The sequence below is a fragment of the Vicia villosa genome, linkage group LG4 (genome assembly GCF_029867415.1).
Source record: "Vicia villosa cultivar HV-30 ecotype Madison, WI linkage group LG4, Vvil1.0, whole genome shotgun sequence".
NCBI classification, from domain to species: domain Eukaryota; kingdom Viridiplantae; phylum Streptophyta; class Magnoliopsida; order Fabales; family Fabaceae; genus Vicia; species Vicia villosa.
In genome coordinates, this window is record NC_081183.1 from 2,702,368 (window position 1) to 2,715,316 (window position 12,949).

Below are 12,949 nucleotides of genomic sequence, written 5' to 3' on the forward strand. Positions count from 1 at the left end.
AAAAATGTCCCACTCCCACATCGACAAAATCAAATATTACTATAATGTTTATAAATCACTAAGCACTAGTTTTATCAGCCTTGACCATGGAGTGGTGTGAATGGGTCTTTGCCATGTGCTGGGCTCAGGAAAGTCCCCGAACCCATATTGCAGAAATGCAGGCCTGGAAACGGGTAATCATCGAGGTGAGAAATTGGGCTGAGACAAGTGTGTGGAGCCTTTCAATTCTCACCGATGAAATTGGTCAATATACAGTCATTCACACGGTCATATATGACTAACTGAACGGGGCTTATCTTCTACATGGTCAAAAACATTTTTTTTCTTTTCATATTAATTTTTAAAAAGCATTACTAAATTTGTAAATAGATAAAAAAAAAAGTTTAGGCCCTCTTTGAAAATAATTTATTTCAATCTTGATTGATTTTTTTTAATAAAAATAAATTCACTTTAAATTTTTATTAAAAATAAATTAACTTGGATGAGATGAATATGCATTAGCGGTGATGGATGAATTTTATCAAATATTATGACTTTGAGTTGAAATGTTATCTTGATAAGGCCAACAAAGTGGCAGATGCATTGAGACAGAAAGAGATGCATACAACAAAGTTATATGTGTAGTGTAACAACAAGTGAAAATTAAGCACCAGAAGTCGGGTGGTCTGTTACAACCTTTGGAGATACCTGAGTGGAAATGAGAGAGCATCTCTATGGATTTCATAGTAGGATAATACTGTACACTTGGCATACACTACTCGATTCGAGTAATAGTAGACAGATTAACCAAGTCAGCTCATTTTCTTCCCGTATCAACTGGCAAGACTCTTCATTGTAGAGATAGTGCGATTGCATGGTGTACCGACCAATATCATATTCGATTGAGACCTGAAGTTTACATATAGGTTTTGGAAGGCTTTCCACCATGCGACGAGGACTAAATTAAGTCTTAATACTGCTAATCATCCATTATTCAATTTTAAAAAATCTTGTGTACTTGAATTGAAATGTTACGACAAAATAAAAAACACAGATAACTAGTTAATTAAAATAACATACTCAAATTATAAGAAACTATGACAATAGTAATTCGACATATGTCTTGCGGTCAAAATCAATAATAAAAAAAGTTTAAAAATAAAGATAATGACTAAGATTTATTTGTTGAAGTTTGAGTGTCCATGCATCTTTGTCTTTCTTTCATCGCCATGAGTAAGCTCACTGTCGTTCTGTTGTTTGATTGCTGTCTCTTATTCCTTATTCTTCGCCATTTATGTTCTCCTAAATTAAAACCCTATTTCTATTCCGTGATAAAATAATATTTCAATTCAAATCCACAAGATTTTTTTAATAAAATATTATAAAAATCATTACTAGTATTAAAAGGGACACAACTTTATAATATAGAGATTTTCAACAGCAAATTGGATCAGCTAAAAAATAATGGTTTGATTAAAGTTGCTAGGTAGAATGATACAATGTGAGGCTTTTATCATGACATGAATTTGGCGTGGCACATGGTTACAAACTATGAAGCACGCACGCCATGAGTAAGCTCACTGTCGTTCTGTTGTTTGATTGTTGTCTCTTATTCCTTATTCTTCGCCATTTATGTTCTCCTAAATTAAAACCCTATTTCTATTCCGTGACAACATAATATTTCAATTCAAGTCCACAAGATTTTTTTAATAAAATATTATAAAAATCATTACTTGTATTAAAAGGGACACAACTTTATCATATAGAGATTTTCAGCAGCAAATTGGATCAGCTAAAAAATGATGGTTTGGTTAAAGTTGCTAAGTAGAATGATACAATGTGAGGCTTTTATCATGACATGAATTTGGCGTGGCACGTGGTTACAGACTATGAAGCACGCACGTTTCTAAGAGTAGTCGTGTCGCAGTGTCCGACACGCATCAGCGTCTGATATTTGTAAGACACCTGTAAAACATGTATCAGAAAAGTCAAATAAGTGTCTGAAAAATCAAACAAGTGTTCTTTGTATGACAGTTTTTGAATTATGTTTAACACCTGTACGACACTCATGGATACATGTGTTGGACAATTCAGAAGGAAAAAAAAAAGTGTTAAAAAAAATCGTATGGTTCAACTTTTTTTTTTGGTAATTCCTTTGCTTCACCTTTACACATTTTCTCAACAAATTTCACACACATATAAGTGAACTAAACATGCATTTAAACAACCTTATCGATGAATAATTAAACACATAAATTTTGATTAGAATATTTTTAACTTTTTAAATAGTGGATGAATAAATGAAATTCAAATACTATCATATATGTAACAATATCAGCGTTCTATATTTTGACACTAAATACTAATCGATGTCGGAGAGTCCATGTCATACCGTATTTGTTTCATAAATGGTGGTTCAAAGTGATTCTGAACCCTTAATTTATTTGATTAATAAGACTGATTTAAATTGATTCCTCGTATTAGAAATATGACTAGATGGGATTGAAAGATCCAGTGTATCAATACTTGGGAGGGAGGCAACCAGTGTGCTAACTAGATGGCAAATTCCAGAATTAAAACTTTCATGTCAAAGTACTTTTAAACATTTGAATCATACAAATTGATTTTTGTTTTAAATGAACTTCAACTCAAACTAAACCATCCATCCTAATGGCTACTTTACTCTATTCTTAACTTCATGATGTAACTCATTCTAAAACTAGATTAAATCATCTCATCGTGGCCATTGCACATTGAAAGGAAGAAACTACATTGTTTATTTTACCTGACCTGCTTTGAGAGTTGTTTTTCATTGTTCCGTTTACAACTAACAAAATCATTCAACATTCTCAATCAGACAAGAATGGAAATGAGCAGTAAATAATAACCCAGAAGTTAAAGAAAATAAAGAACCGTAACAGTAAAAACGTATCCAAAAGAGAAAAAATGTCAGTGTAACTTCTATAAATTTGTAAATATGAGCTATTATGAAGTCTATCACAATGATTGTTTCATAATTTAACATAGTATCATATCAAATAACCACCTTTATCTAAAGACTAAAAAGACAGTTAACTAACTAACTAACAAGGACACTGGTATTCTTGTTGTACTATACCATAAACTCTCTCCTATTATCCATTTCTCCATTAATTGATCCGGAATACCAGAAATTCAATTCCTATTGCAAAAGAAGATGTTCAGGGCTAAGATATACCAAAGTTTTGATAAAATCTGTTGCTCCCACCATTTCATGGCATCTGCAAGATAGAGCATTTTTTCATTAGAGGAAAATAAAGTAAGATATTCACACTTACATATAATATAACGAGTGAACATTTAAACTCACATCACACAAACACTAATAAATGTTAAACAATTTGATTACAACTACATTAAGTTCTACTCCATTGTTCACCTTTCAACTCCCCAAAGTCTAAACGAGTTGAAAACAAAATTTAAAGCAAAGTTTCAGACCCAAAAGAACATCACGGCTGTAGCTGACCTCTCCTCCACACGGAAAAAATAAAAAAAAGGAAATTGCCAGAGGCAGGAAAAAGTGTGTTTAGCAATAAAAAACAAATCACAGTAAACAGAAACACAGAACTACTAGTAGACCAATAGACAATTATATGATTTACAACAGCATGTGAGGGAACTGTTGACAAGAAATTGCAAAATACAAAACCTCCGTGGGAAATTTAGCATAAAACTAAAAAAAAACACAGTAAATTGTGATGCAGACCAAGTGATCAAAATCAACATGGTGATCTATAGACAACATGCCTGCTGCCTGGTTTAGGAATCCGTATAAGTCTTTGTCATCTGATTCCGAATTTCCTTTTTAACCTCTTTAGAATCTTATAGTCTCATATATGCCCAATAGGGAACCAAGAGAGCATTTTATCAGTAGGCCTTGCCCTCGCCATATCTTGACCAAAAGGAATGGCAAACATTGATTGAAGGAGGATAGTCCTCAGATTTGAGGTTACATAGCTGCTGTGCTGAAATGAAAGGCAAAAGAGTTTGCCTTCTTGCTACGATTAGACTCGGGCCTTAAAAAGAATTGACTGAAATTGGGAGGTTAAAATTTTCATCGGGTGGATTGAAATAATCTTGAAAAGAAATTGAAATAATGAAAAATCAAAATAGGAAAGAACATATGAGTTTGGGAAAAATAACTCCAAAAAGGCCTCGATATCTTCTTTTTGTTACAACCACTAGAGCATAATATAGAATGAGTTGCAAAGTTCAACAAGACTAATTGATAATGGCGCCTAGAGCTATCAATTTATGCAAGCCCACAATGTTTGGCCCCAGCCCACATGCTGAATGAAAACACCCAATACCAAAAAGCCCCTAAAGCCCTGTGAGGTAAGGTTGGTCCACACACCCTAACATTTAAAAAAATTTGCAAAATGGAAGCAACTAAAACGTATGAAGTGATTTGAAATTAAATTACTACTTTTATGCAACTTCAATAATATAAGGTATTAACTGTGTTTGGCAATCTGTGAGTCACCGCCAACTCATGTTTAAGACATTTCCCACCGTAGTTTTTCCGAAGCTACAATTGTTAGCTTCTACATACCGGGCGGTGACCGCGACTTTGGAGTATACCAACCATATGCTAAAATATATTGTACAAATGATAATGGGAGTTCAATGCAGAGTTTACTTGTTTTTTCAAGGGTTGCGTTGTGGTCTGTGTACTACAATCAATATGTGCCGGGGCCAAAAGAGGTCCCTTCAACATGGGGCCATAATTAAGAGGGTTTTTAGTAGGGGACAGTGGTTGAGTCTTTGGGGCTTGGAGCTTCAATGACAGGTCTACTATTGCCAACACGCTTGTATTGATAACTTGATAGGAAATTTTGTCACAGACTAAGTGCGTTGTATTGATGATTAAGTGTAAAAATGCTAAAACATAAGTTACTAGAGGACTTAGATTTCAACCACAGAGCCTTCCTAAAAATTCGAATCGTTTAGAGCCACACTCACTCTCTACTTCAAGCAATAAACCATACACAGCCGCTGAACTTGTATGTGCGCAGACAATTCTACTTAATTTTCAAAGTTCAGAGGTTCAACTTTTATTTACACTAAGCTAGATTGTTGAGCATATACGTATCCCCGTAAATTGACACACAATTAATGTTTCTCATTCTCTTCTTAATTAACTACACATATACCCTGATAGAGAAACAGAACAAGTGCAACTATCCCTGATTGTGTCTGTATAATCCAACAGATGTGTAAGCAAAATTTAAAAAGGACAATAAAACCAAACACAAGTATCAACCAAAATTGAAAAACAAAGTAAACAAAATCTACATAGATGAAAACTACAAGTCTACAACTATGTCACAATGATTGAACACATTGATAAGAACTTGCAAAAGACCTGAAACTCAAGCAACGGAGACAGATTGTTGCTTGGATGGTTGAAGACCCTTGTTAGTTCTATTTTTATCAGAATCGCCAAGAAAATCTTCCATGTTGTAGATAACAGTGATGTAGAGGGAACAACTAGGGCATCGAGCAATCTCCTCGCCAAGCTTGAGATCTTCCTTTGTGATCTGGAACAGGTCCCCGCACGGACAAGGATACGTGTATGACTGCAACTCCTCGTTCCACTCCATGTCTTCGATTTCTACATCATCGTACGACATTGCTTTGTTTGAATTGCAGTTGCAGCTGAAAGCTTTGCTAGGTTAAACCAAAACAAGGAGTAATAATAATAGCTCAGATTTTGTAAACTAGCGTTGCGAAATCTTTGGTAGGTTTATATAGGGGAATTTTTCAATGGAATTTTTTTATAAAATAACTTTCAATTAATATTAATATACTAATTTAATTAAAAAATTTAACATCAGCATCATAATCATAATATATTGTATTGATAGTACGAGAGTTCATATTTATAATAAAAAGGCCCAACTTCTTTTAAGAAAAGAAGCCCAAAATAAAGAGATTAGAAACCCAAAACCTGTTGGGCCAAACACACCCTAGGGTTTTCATAAGTATTTAATTCTGATTTTAGGGTTTACTCCTTTGCATCGCCAAAACAGACACAGAGCAACCACTCAGCAGCCGGAGTTTGCAAATTCTTCAGGTAAGGTTCGATTCCGATTACAATTCCTCTCTTTCGATTTTATGCATCATGATTTTTCTTGCATTTTCGTTATTTTTTTCAGTGACTGTTATTCTTCGTAGCTTAGTAATTACAGGATTAGGTGATGATTAATTGATTTTTCAAATTAATGTTTGAATTTGGCGAATTCAGTTAAAAAGTTGAAATTATCATTTTGTTGAATCATTAGGTTTGTTATTATGTATAAATCCTCCAAATAGTTAGCATTTTGATGTTGAAATGTCTTAAATCTTTGGAATTTGTTGGTAAATAGGATTGATGATGATATATAATGTACTTGTTTTGATATAAGTTACGTATTTGTGATGATGTTTTTGTTGGATGTTAATGAAGCTCATACATTTGCTAATTTTATCTTCATTTTCGGTAACAGTTGTCAAGATGTTCACTTCCAGGAAGAAAATCAGCAAAGATAAGGGTGCTGAGCCAACTGAATTTGAAGAATCAGTTGGACAGGTTATTTATTGCTTATTCTTGTGTTTGCTGGTTAGTGTCGATTACAAAATATATAAATTAATCATAGCTAAATTATTATTTTTTCATTTAGGCGTTGTTCGATTTAGAGAATACCAACCATGAGCTCAAGAGTGAGCTAAAGGATTTATACATCAATTCAGCTGTGTAAGAATGTCTTTCTTTGTTGTTTGATGTTTGTTTGAAGATATGTACATATGTTTTCTCCTTATATTGATTTCTATATTCTACAGCCAAGTTGATGTTTCCGGGAACCGCAAGGCTGTGCTTATCAATGTCCCCTACAGACTGAGAAAGGGTTTCCGTAAGATTCATGTTAGGCTTGTTCGGGAGCTTGAGAAGAAATTCAGTGGCAAGGTATACTAAGTCATTTCGTTAAATTGCCAAATATTATATCTATCTTCATCATGTACTAATGATTTTCTTTCAAACCATCTTTATTTGTTGTACATATATTTTAAAGCCACTCCTGAATTTTGGTCCTAATTTGGAATGCTTGTGGAACTTTCTACTTGTTTTCATCTCTAGATTAGGCTCTATCATGTTTTAGATTAATGGGTTAAACTTCAAAGTGAGTTACAATAGGAAGCAGATATAAACATTCTAGTTTACTGTTTAGCCTTGTAGGACATGAAGCAGATATAGGCATTCAGTTTTATTGTATACTAATAAATCTTAAACTTGTAGGATGTTATCCTGATTGCCACAAGGAGGATTGTAAGGCCTCCAAAGAAGGGCTCAGCAGCTCAGCGCCCCCGCAGCCGCACACTCACTGCTGTGCACGAGGCAATTCTTGAGGATGTTGTATTACCTGCTGAGATTGTTGGAAAACGCATTAGGTACCGAGTTGATGGGTCAAAGATCATGAAGGTAAAATAATAAATCTTTCTATTTAGCCAAGTTAATGTGTAATTGATCGTGTATATTAATAACTCGAATAAACCACTTGATGAATAAGAGCCATTGTATTCTATTTTAACTTAATTTTTGTGTTTCTGTGGATATAGGTATTTTTGGACCCAAAGGAGAGAAACAACACAGAATACAAGTTGGAGACCTTTGCTGCAGTTTACAGGAAACTCTCAGGCAAAGATGTTGTTTTCGAGTACCCTGTTACTGAGGCTTAGGTTATAGTTTTTCCAGTTTTGTATTTTTTTTATGAATTGCATATGGTGGATTCTTGTTAAATTTTGTTGAAGTTGCCTATGATACTGTTTTGTTTGGTGACATTTGAAAACCAGCTTCAGTTTATTTTGTCAATGTAGCCTATGATATACTATTTATTATAGCTTCCAATGACTCATTTCTAAATTTTATTTAGTGTCTCTAGAATCTACCGTTGATGTGAGCTTATACCTAGTAAAAAAGCTATATAAGCTACTTCATTGAGATTATTGAAAAACTAAGAAAATTAAGTTATAAATTGATTTTTGTAATGTTGTGGCCGTGGAGATTTGGTCATAGCATTTTGTTGTAAATTGGATGACTAATGTGGGTGGTCCTGATTCAAATTTTAAAACACTTATATTTATTGCATATGCTATTTGTCTGGTTTTTGTGACTCAGATTGGTGTGGATACAATGTGAAATAAAGAAGCACACTGAAATATATGTTTAAGTGTCTCAAATCTCTAATATCATGGTGCTCACATAAGTAAACACTGGCGACTCTATCTTATTATGAAATTGAGTATATCTCAACTTGCAATGCACCTTCTCAAGGAATGTGGTTGTAATCACCGTTGATTGAGATGGAGATATGCAAAGAGGAAAGAGCAGGACTAATCATAAACAATAAATCAACAATGAGCCTAATAAAGAATCTCATATAGCTCATGAAAGGGTAAACACATTGAAACAAGTTGCACTTTCTTAAAAACTAAGTAAGTAAAAGAAAGATTACTTTATTATATTTGCAAAATAGATGGTCAGTTAACAAATATTCTAACCAAGCCATTTAAAATTGAAAGAAAATTCAAAGAGATGAGACACACACTCACTGTAATAAGTAATAAATGTAGAGAATTTGAATTAAGAAAGAGGGTTGAAGTGTAATTTAGGTCTATAATTTGTTAGTCAAATTATTTTTTATTGACCAAGTCAAATCAAACACGAAAAATGGGGAGGGTTAGTTGTGATAGATAGTTTTTGAATTTTTTTACAAAAATAATTAATTTTTCTTGGTCAATTTTAAGAGATGAGATGAAGAAGAGAATTAAGTATGAAAGATAAATAATAGGAAAAACCAGAAGAGATAGGAGACTTCACACCATGATTTATACTAGTTTGACCTTAAAACATGCGACCTACTCAAGTCCGCAAGAGTTGTGTTCCATTGTTAACTTAAATTTTATCACATGATTAGCCCACAACCTTCTTATACCAAGATTTTACCCAAATTCAACTTACAAATTTTATAGAAATATCAATGTTACAAGAGAGTGATACTCTTGATATACAATTACAACACAGTCTAATTAAGCAATTAAAGGCTTTGGCAATGATCATCTTAAGGGAAAGGTTGCCACCATAGTTCTTGTAGCTCAATACATTGATTTCCTCAGACGCTAATCATGCAAAATCTTTGATGTTTATTTCATGTTTAAACCCTATTTGTTCCTTGGAGATGAGAATTGACATGATTATAGCAAGCCTAACTGCTCAAATTTTGGATATAATTTTAAACTTGAAATTTACCTGAGCAATGGGCCTGAACATATCCATAGTTCTTACATGTTTGGTTTTAGGTATAATGATGATTAAATTGACATTATAGTTAGGAGGGATCAAACCAATCTGTAATAATTGAAGTACTGCATTACAAACATCATTATCAATTATGTTCCAATATGGAAAAAGACTCCACCAAGTCCATCTGGGCAAGGTGCACTATTTTTGTTGACACTGAAAACTGCATTGGATATCTCCTCTTTTAAAGGAAGAATGCAGTTTTTCAAACTACAAACATTTTAATTTTTAAAATTTTCTATTGAGTACACACCAAGCAACTCCAACATGTCTTAATTTATATATTTTATTTTAATTAAAAAATAATTACAATAATAGTTTAAGTAAGAAAAAAATAATAAATTAAATATGGGATATGTTCCTCTCTATTTCCAACTTCTTAGCCAACTCTCAAAAATTTAAAAGTTGTACGAATAAAAAAGAGAATAAAATGTTTGGATGGAAGTATTATTATTATTATTATTATTATTATTATTATTATTATTATTATTATTATTATTATTATTATTATTATTATTATTATTATTATTATTATTATTATTATTATTATTATTATTTTATTTTTTATAAAGAATTTTAGGTGAGTTTAAGATTAATCCACTGTTTATGCAAATCAATTTCTTACTATCAACTTATAATAAATGTATTATTTAAAGAGTAATGCTAAGAAGTGTCCTTTAATGTTCTTTAAGAATATTATTTTTTTTTTCTTTTATGAAAGTTATTATTTCAATTTTTAATGCTTTTTAATGTATTGAGCACACATTTTTAAAACAAATTACTATTTTAATAACTTAAATAATTTCTTTGGCTTGAATTATAAACAAATTTTCTCTTTTTAAGTCTACTGAGTAATGAATATATTTGGTCTATACAAAAGACCAGATACAGTTCTTAATCAATAATCTAAAAAGAGAATATTTGTTTATAATAATAACTAAAAGAGGAGAATAGTAACATAAGGACTCTATTAGCATTTTCTTTATTTAAATTAGCTTTTTTGTTGAAGTTGGGAAAATTGCAGAAAATGGGAGTGAGTTCCAGCTGTTCAAAACAGAGAATAACGCAATGTTTTAAAACCCGGACCGGTGATCAACCTGGTCATGATACTGGGTTAATGGGTCATTGGTCGAACCAGTGGATTACTGGTCGAACCGCATGACTATTAACCCGATATTTATTAAAACATATGATATAATTTAATATTTAAAAATCATATATATAATATTTAATTATTTAATTTAAATTATATATATTTATTTATTTACTTATTTTAAATAAATCAACTTTAAATTATAATAATTATAATGAATTTGCTAACTTTGACATCAAATTGTAGGTAGTGTGGTGGCAATTACTACTTAATTAATTTTGAACCTGAGTTCGATTCTGGTTGCTTGCATTTTGCATATTATTTAATTATCTTGCAAAATTGGGTCATTGGTTTAAACCGGTTCAGTTCCGGTTTGATGATGTCATACCGGGTTAACTGCATATCTAGTCTAATAACATAACTGAACCGCCTTGGCTACTGGTTCACGGTTGTCACGGTTGAACCGGTCGGACCGGCCGGTCCGAGTTTTAAAACACTGGAATAACGCAACCAGTCAATTTAATTCAATCCGTGAATCAATGCATTATTTTGGCGACAATCATGGTTATTATTACATGGACATGGACCCTACTCTTTATTTACGTGATCACCATCATACCCTTGTCTTTACGGCTTTATTTATCAACAAATTACTTCATCCTAATCTGAATATAAAAATCCTTTACAATAAATTACAGAAAATTTAAAAATTAATTGGTCTATTAAATCTATTGAATATTTACATAATTTTATAAATTTAGTTTTAGATGGGAAAGTTTTTTAATATTTATATAAGAATATTTAATATCAAATTATAAAAAGACATAACATAATTAAAAATATAAAAATAAAAAACAATTAATTCAACTTAAAATTTAAAGAAGATTTTTTGAAGAGTAGCTCTCATCCCATGTCAATTATTTCTTAAATTTCCTTCTCATCTCCAAAATAGTGGAATATTATATTTAATTTATGGAATTTCTATCCCTTCTCTAACAACGGGGACAATCAAATGCAATTTTTGGAATTTCTTTCCCTTCTTCAAAAACGAGGACTATCATATACAATTTCAGAAATTTCTTTCCTTTCTTCAAAAACTTGGTCTATCATATGTAATTTCTGAAATTTCATTTCCTTCTCAAAAAAACGTGGACTATCATATGCAATTTATGGAATTTCTTTCCTTTCTCCAAAAACATGGACTATCATATACAATTTCTGGAATTTCTTTCCTTTCTTCAAAAACGCGGTTTATCATATGTAATTTCCGAAATTTCTTTCCCTTCTCCAAAAACGTGGATTATCATATGCAATTTTAGGAATTTCTTTCCTGTTTCAAAAAACGAGGACCATCATATGCAATTTCTAGAATTTCTTTCCCTTCCCAAAAAACATGGTCTATCATATGCAATTTCTGCAAATTTTTCTCCCTTCTCCAAAAACGTGGACTATCATGCAATTTTTGGAATTTGTTTCCCTTTTCCAAAAAATATGGTCTATCATATGCAATTTCTGAAATTTCATTCCATTCTCCAAAAACGTGGACTATCATATACAATTTTAGGAATTTCTTTCCTTTATTCAAAAACATTGTCTATCATATGCAATTTCTAAAATTTCTTTCCCTTCTCCAAAAACATGGACTATCATATACAATTTCGGAAATCTATTTCCCCTTTCCAAAAACTATGGTCTATAATATGCAGTTTCAGAAATTTCTTTCCCTTCTCCAAAAACGTGGACTATCATATACAATTTTAGGAATTTCTTTCCTTTCTTAAAAAAGTTAGTCTATCATATGCAATTTCTAAAATTTCTTTCCCTTCACCAAAAACGTGGACTATCATATGCAATTTCTGGAATCTCTTTCCCTTTTCCAAAAACTATGGTCTATCGTATGTAATTTCTGAAATTTCTTTTCTAGCTCCAAAAACATGGACTATCATATACAATTTCTGGAACTTATTTCCCTTTTCCAAAAACATGGTCTATCATATGCAATTTCTGCAAGTTTCTTTCCCATCTCCAAAAACGTGGAATATCATATACAATTTTCTGGAACTTATTCCCCTTTTCCAAGAAATATGGTCTATCATATGCAATTTCTTCAGATTTCTTTTCCTTTTCCAAAAACGTGGACTATCATATGCAACTTCTAGAATTTATTTCCCTTTTCCAAAAAATATGGTCTATCATATGCAATTTCTTAAATTTCGTTCACTTCTCCTAAAACGTGGACTATTAAATCTAATTTATGGAATTTCTTTCCCTACTCTAAAAACGTGGACGTGTATATGCAATTTTTGGAATTTCTTTCCCTCCTCTAAAAGCGTGGACTATCATATACAATTTTATAAATTTCTTTCCTTTCTTAAAAAATGTGGTTTATCAAATGTAATTTCTGAAATTTTTTTCCTTCTCAAAAAACATGGACTATCATATGTAATTTATGGAATTTCATTCCCTTCTCAAAAAACATGGTTTGTCATATGCAATTTCTG

At 31.8% G+C, this 12,949-nt stretch overlaps 1 protein-coding gene across 2 annotated transcripts; it reads left to right on the plus strand.

Moving 5' to 3' along the window:
• Positions 1 to 6,018: 6,018 nt before the first annotated feature.
• On the plus strand, positions 6,019 to 7,918 carry LOC131594315 (small ribosomal subunit protein eS7z-like). 2 transcript variants are annotated; one of them, XM_058866410.1, is made up of 6 exons: positions 6,019 to 6,094; positions 6,507 to 6,589; positions 6,681 to 6,754; positions 6,841 to 6,964; positions 7,295 to 7,477; positions 7,615 to 7,918. In XM_058866410.1, the coding sequence occupies exons 2-6, from the start codon at positions 6,515 to 6,517 to the stop codon at positions 7,732 to 7,734; spliced, it is 576 nt and encodes a 191-aa protein (XP_058722393.1). In that variant the 5' UTR covers positions 6,019 to 6,094; positions 6,507 to 6,514; the 3' UTR covers positions 7,735 to 7,918. The 2 variants fall into 2 exon arrangements, with proteins under 2 accessions (XP_058722393.1, XP_058722394.1); XM_058866411.1 differs by having other exon boundaries at positions 6,024 to 6,099.
• Positions 7,919 to 12,949: the final 5,031 nt, after the last annotated feature.

Coding starts and splice junctions, on each gene's coding strand:
- LOC131594315 (XM_058866410.1), top strand. CDS start 6,515: ATGTTCACTTCCAGGAAGAAAATCAGCAAAGATAAGGGTGCTGAGCCA. Junction 6,590..6,680: donor TTGAAGAATCAGTTGGACAG/GTTATTTATTGC, acceptor TTTTTCATTTAG/GCGTTGTTCGATTTAGAGAA. Junction 7,478..7,614: donor ATGGGTCAAAGATCATGAAG/GTAAAATAATAA, acceptor CTGTGGATATAG/GTATTTTTGGACCCAAAGGA.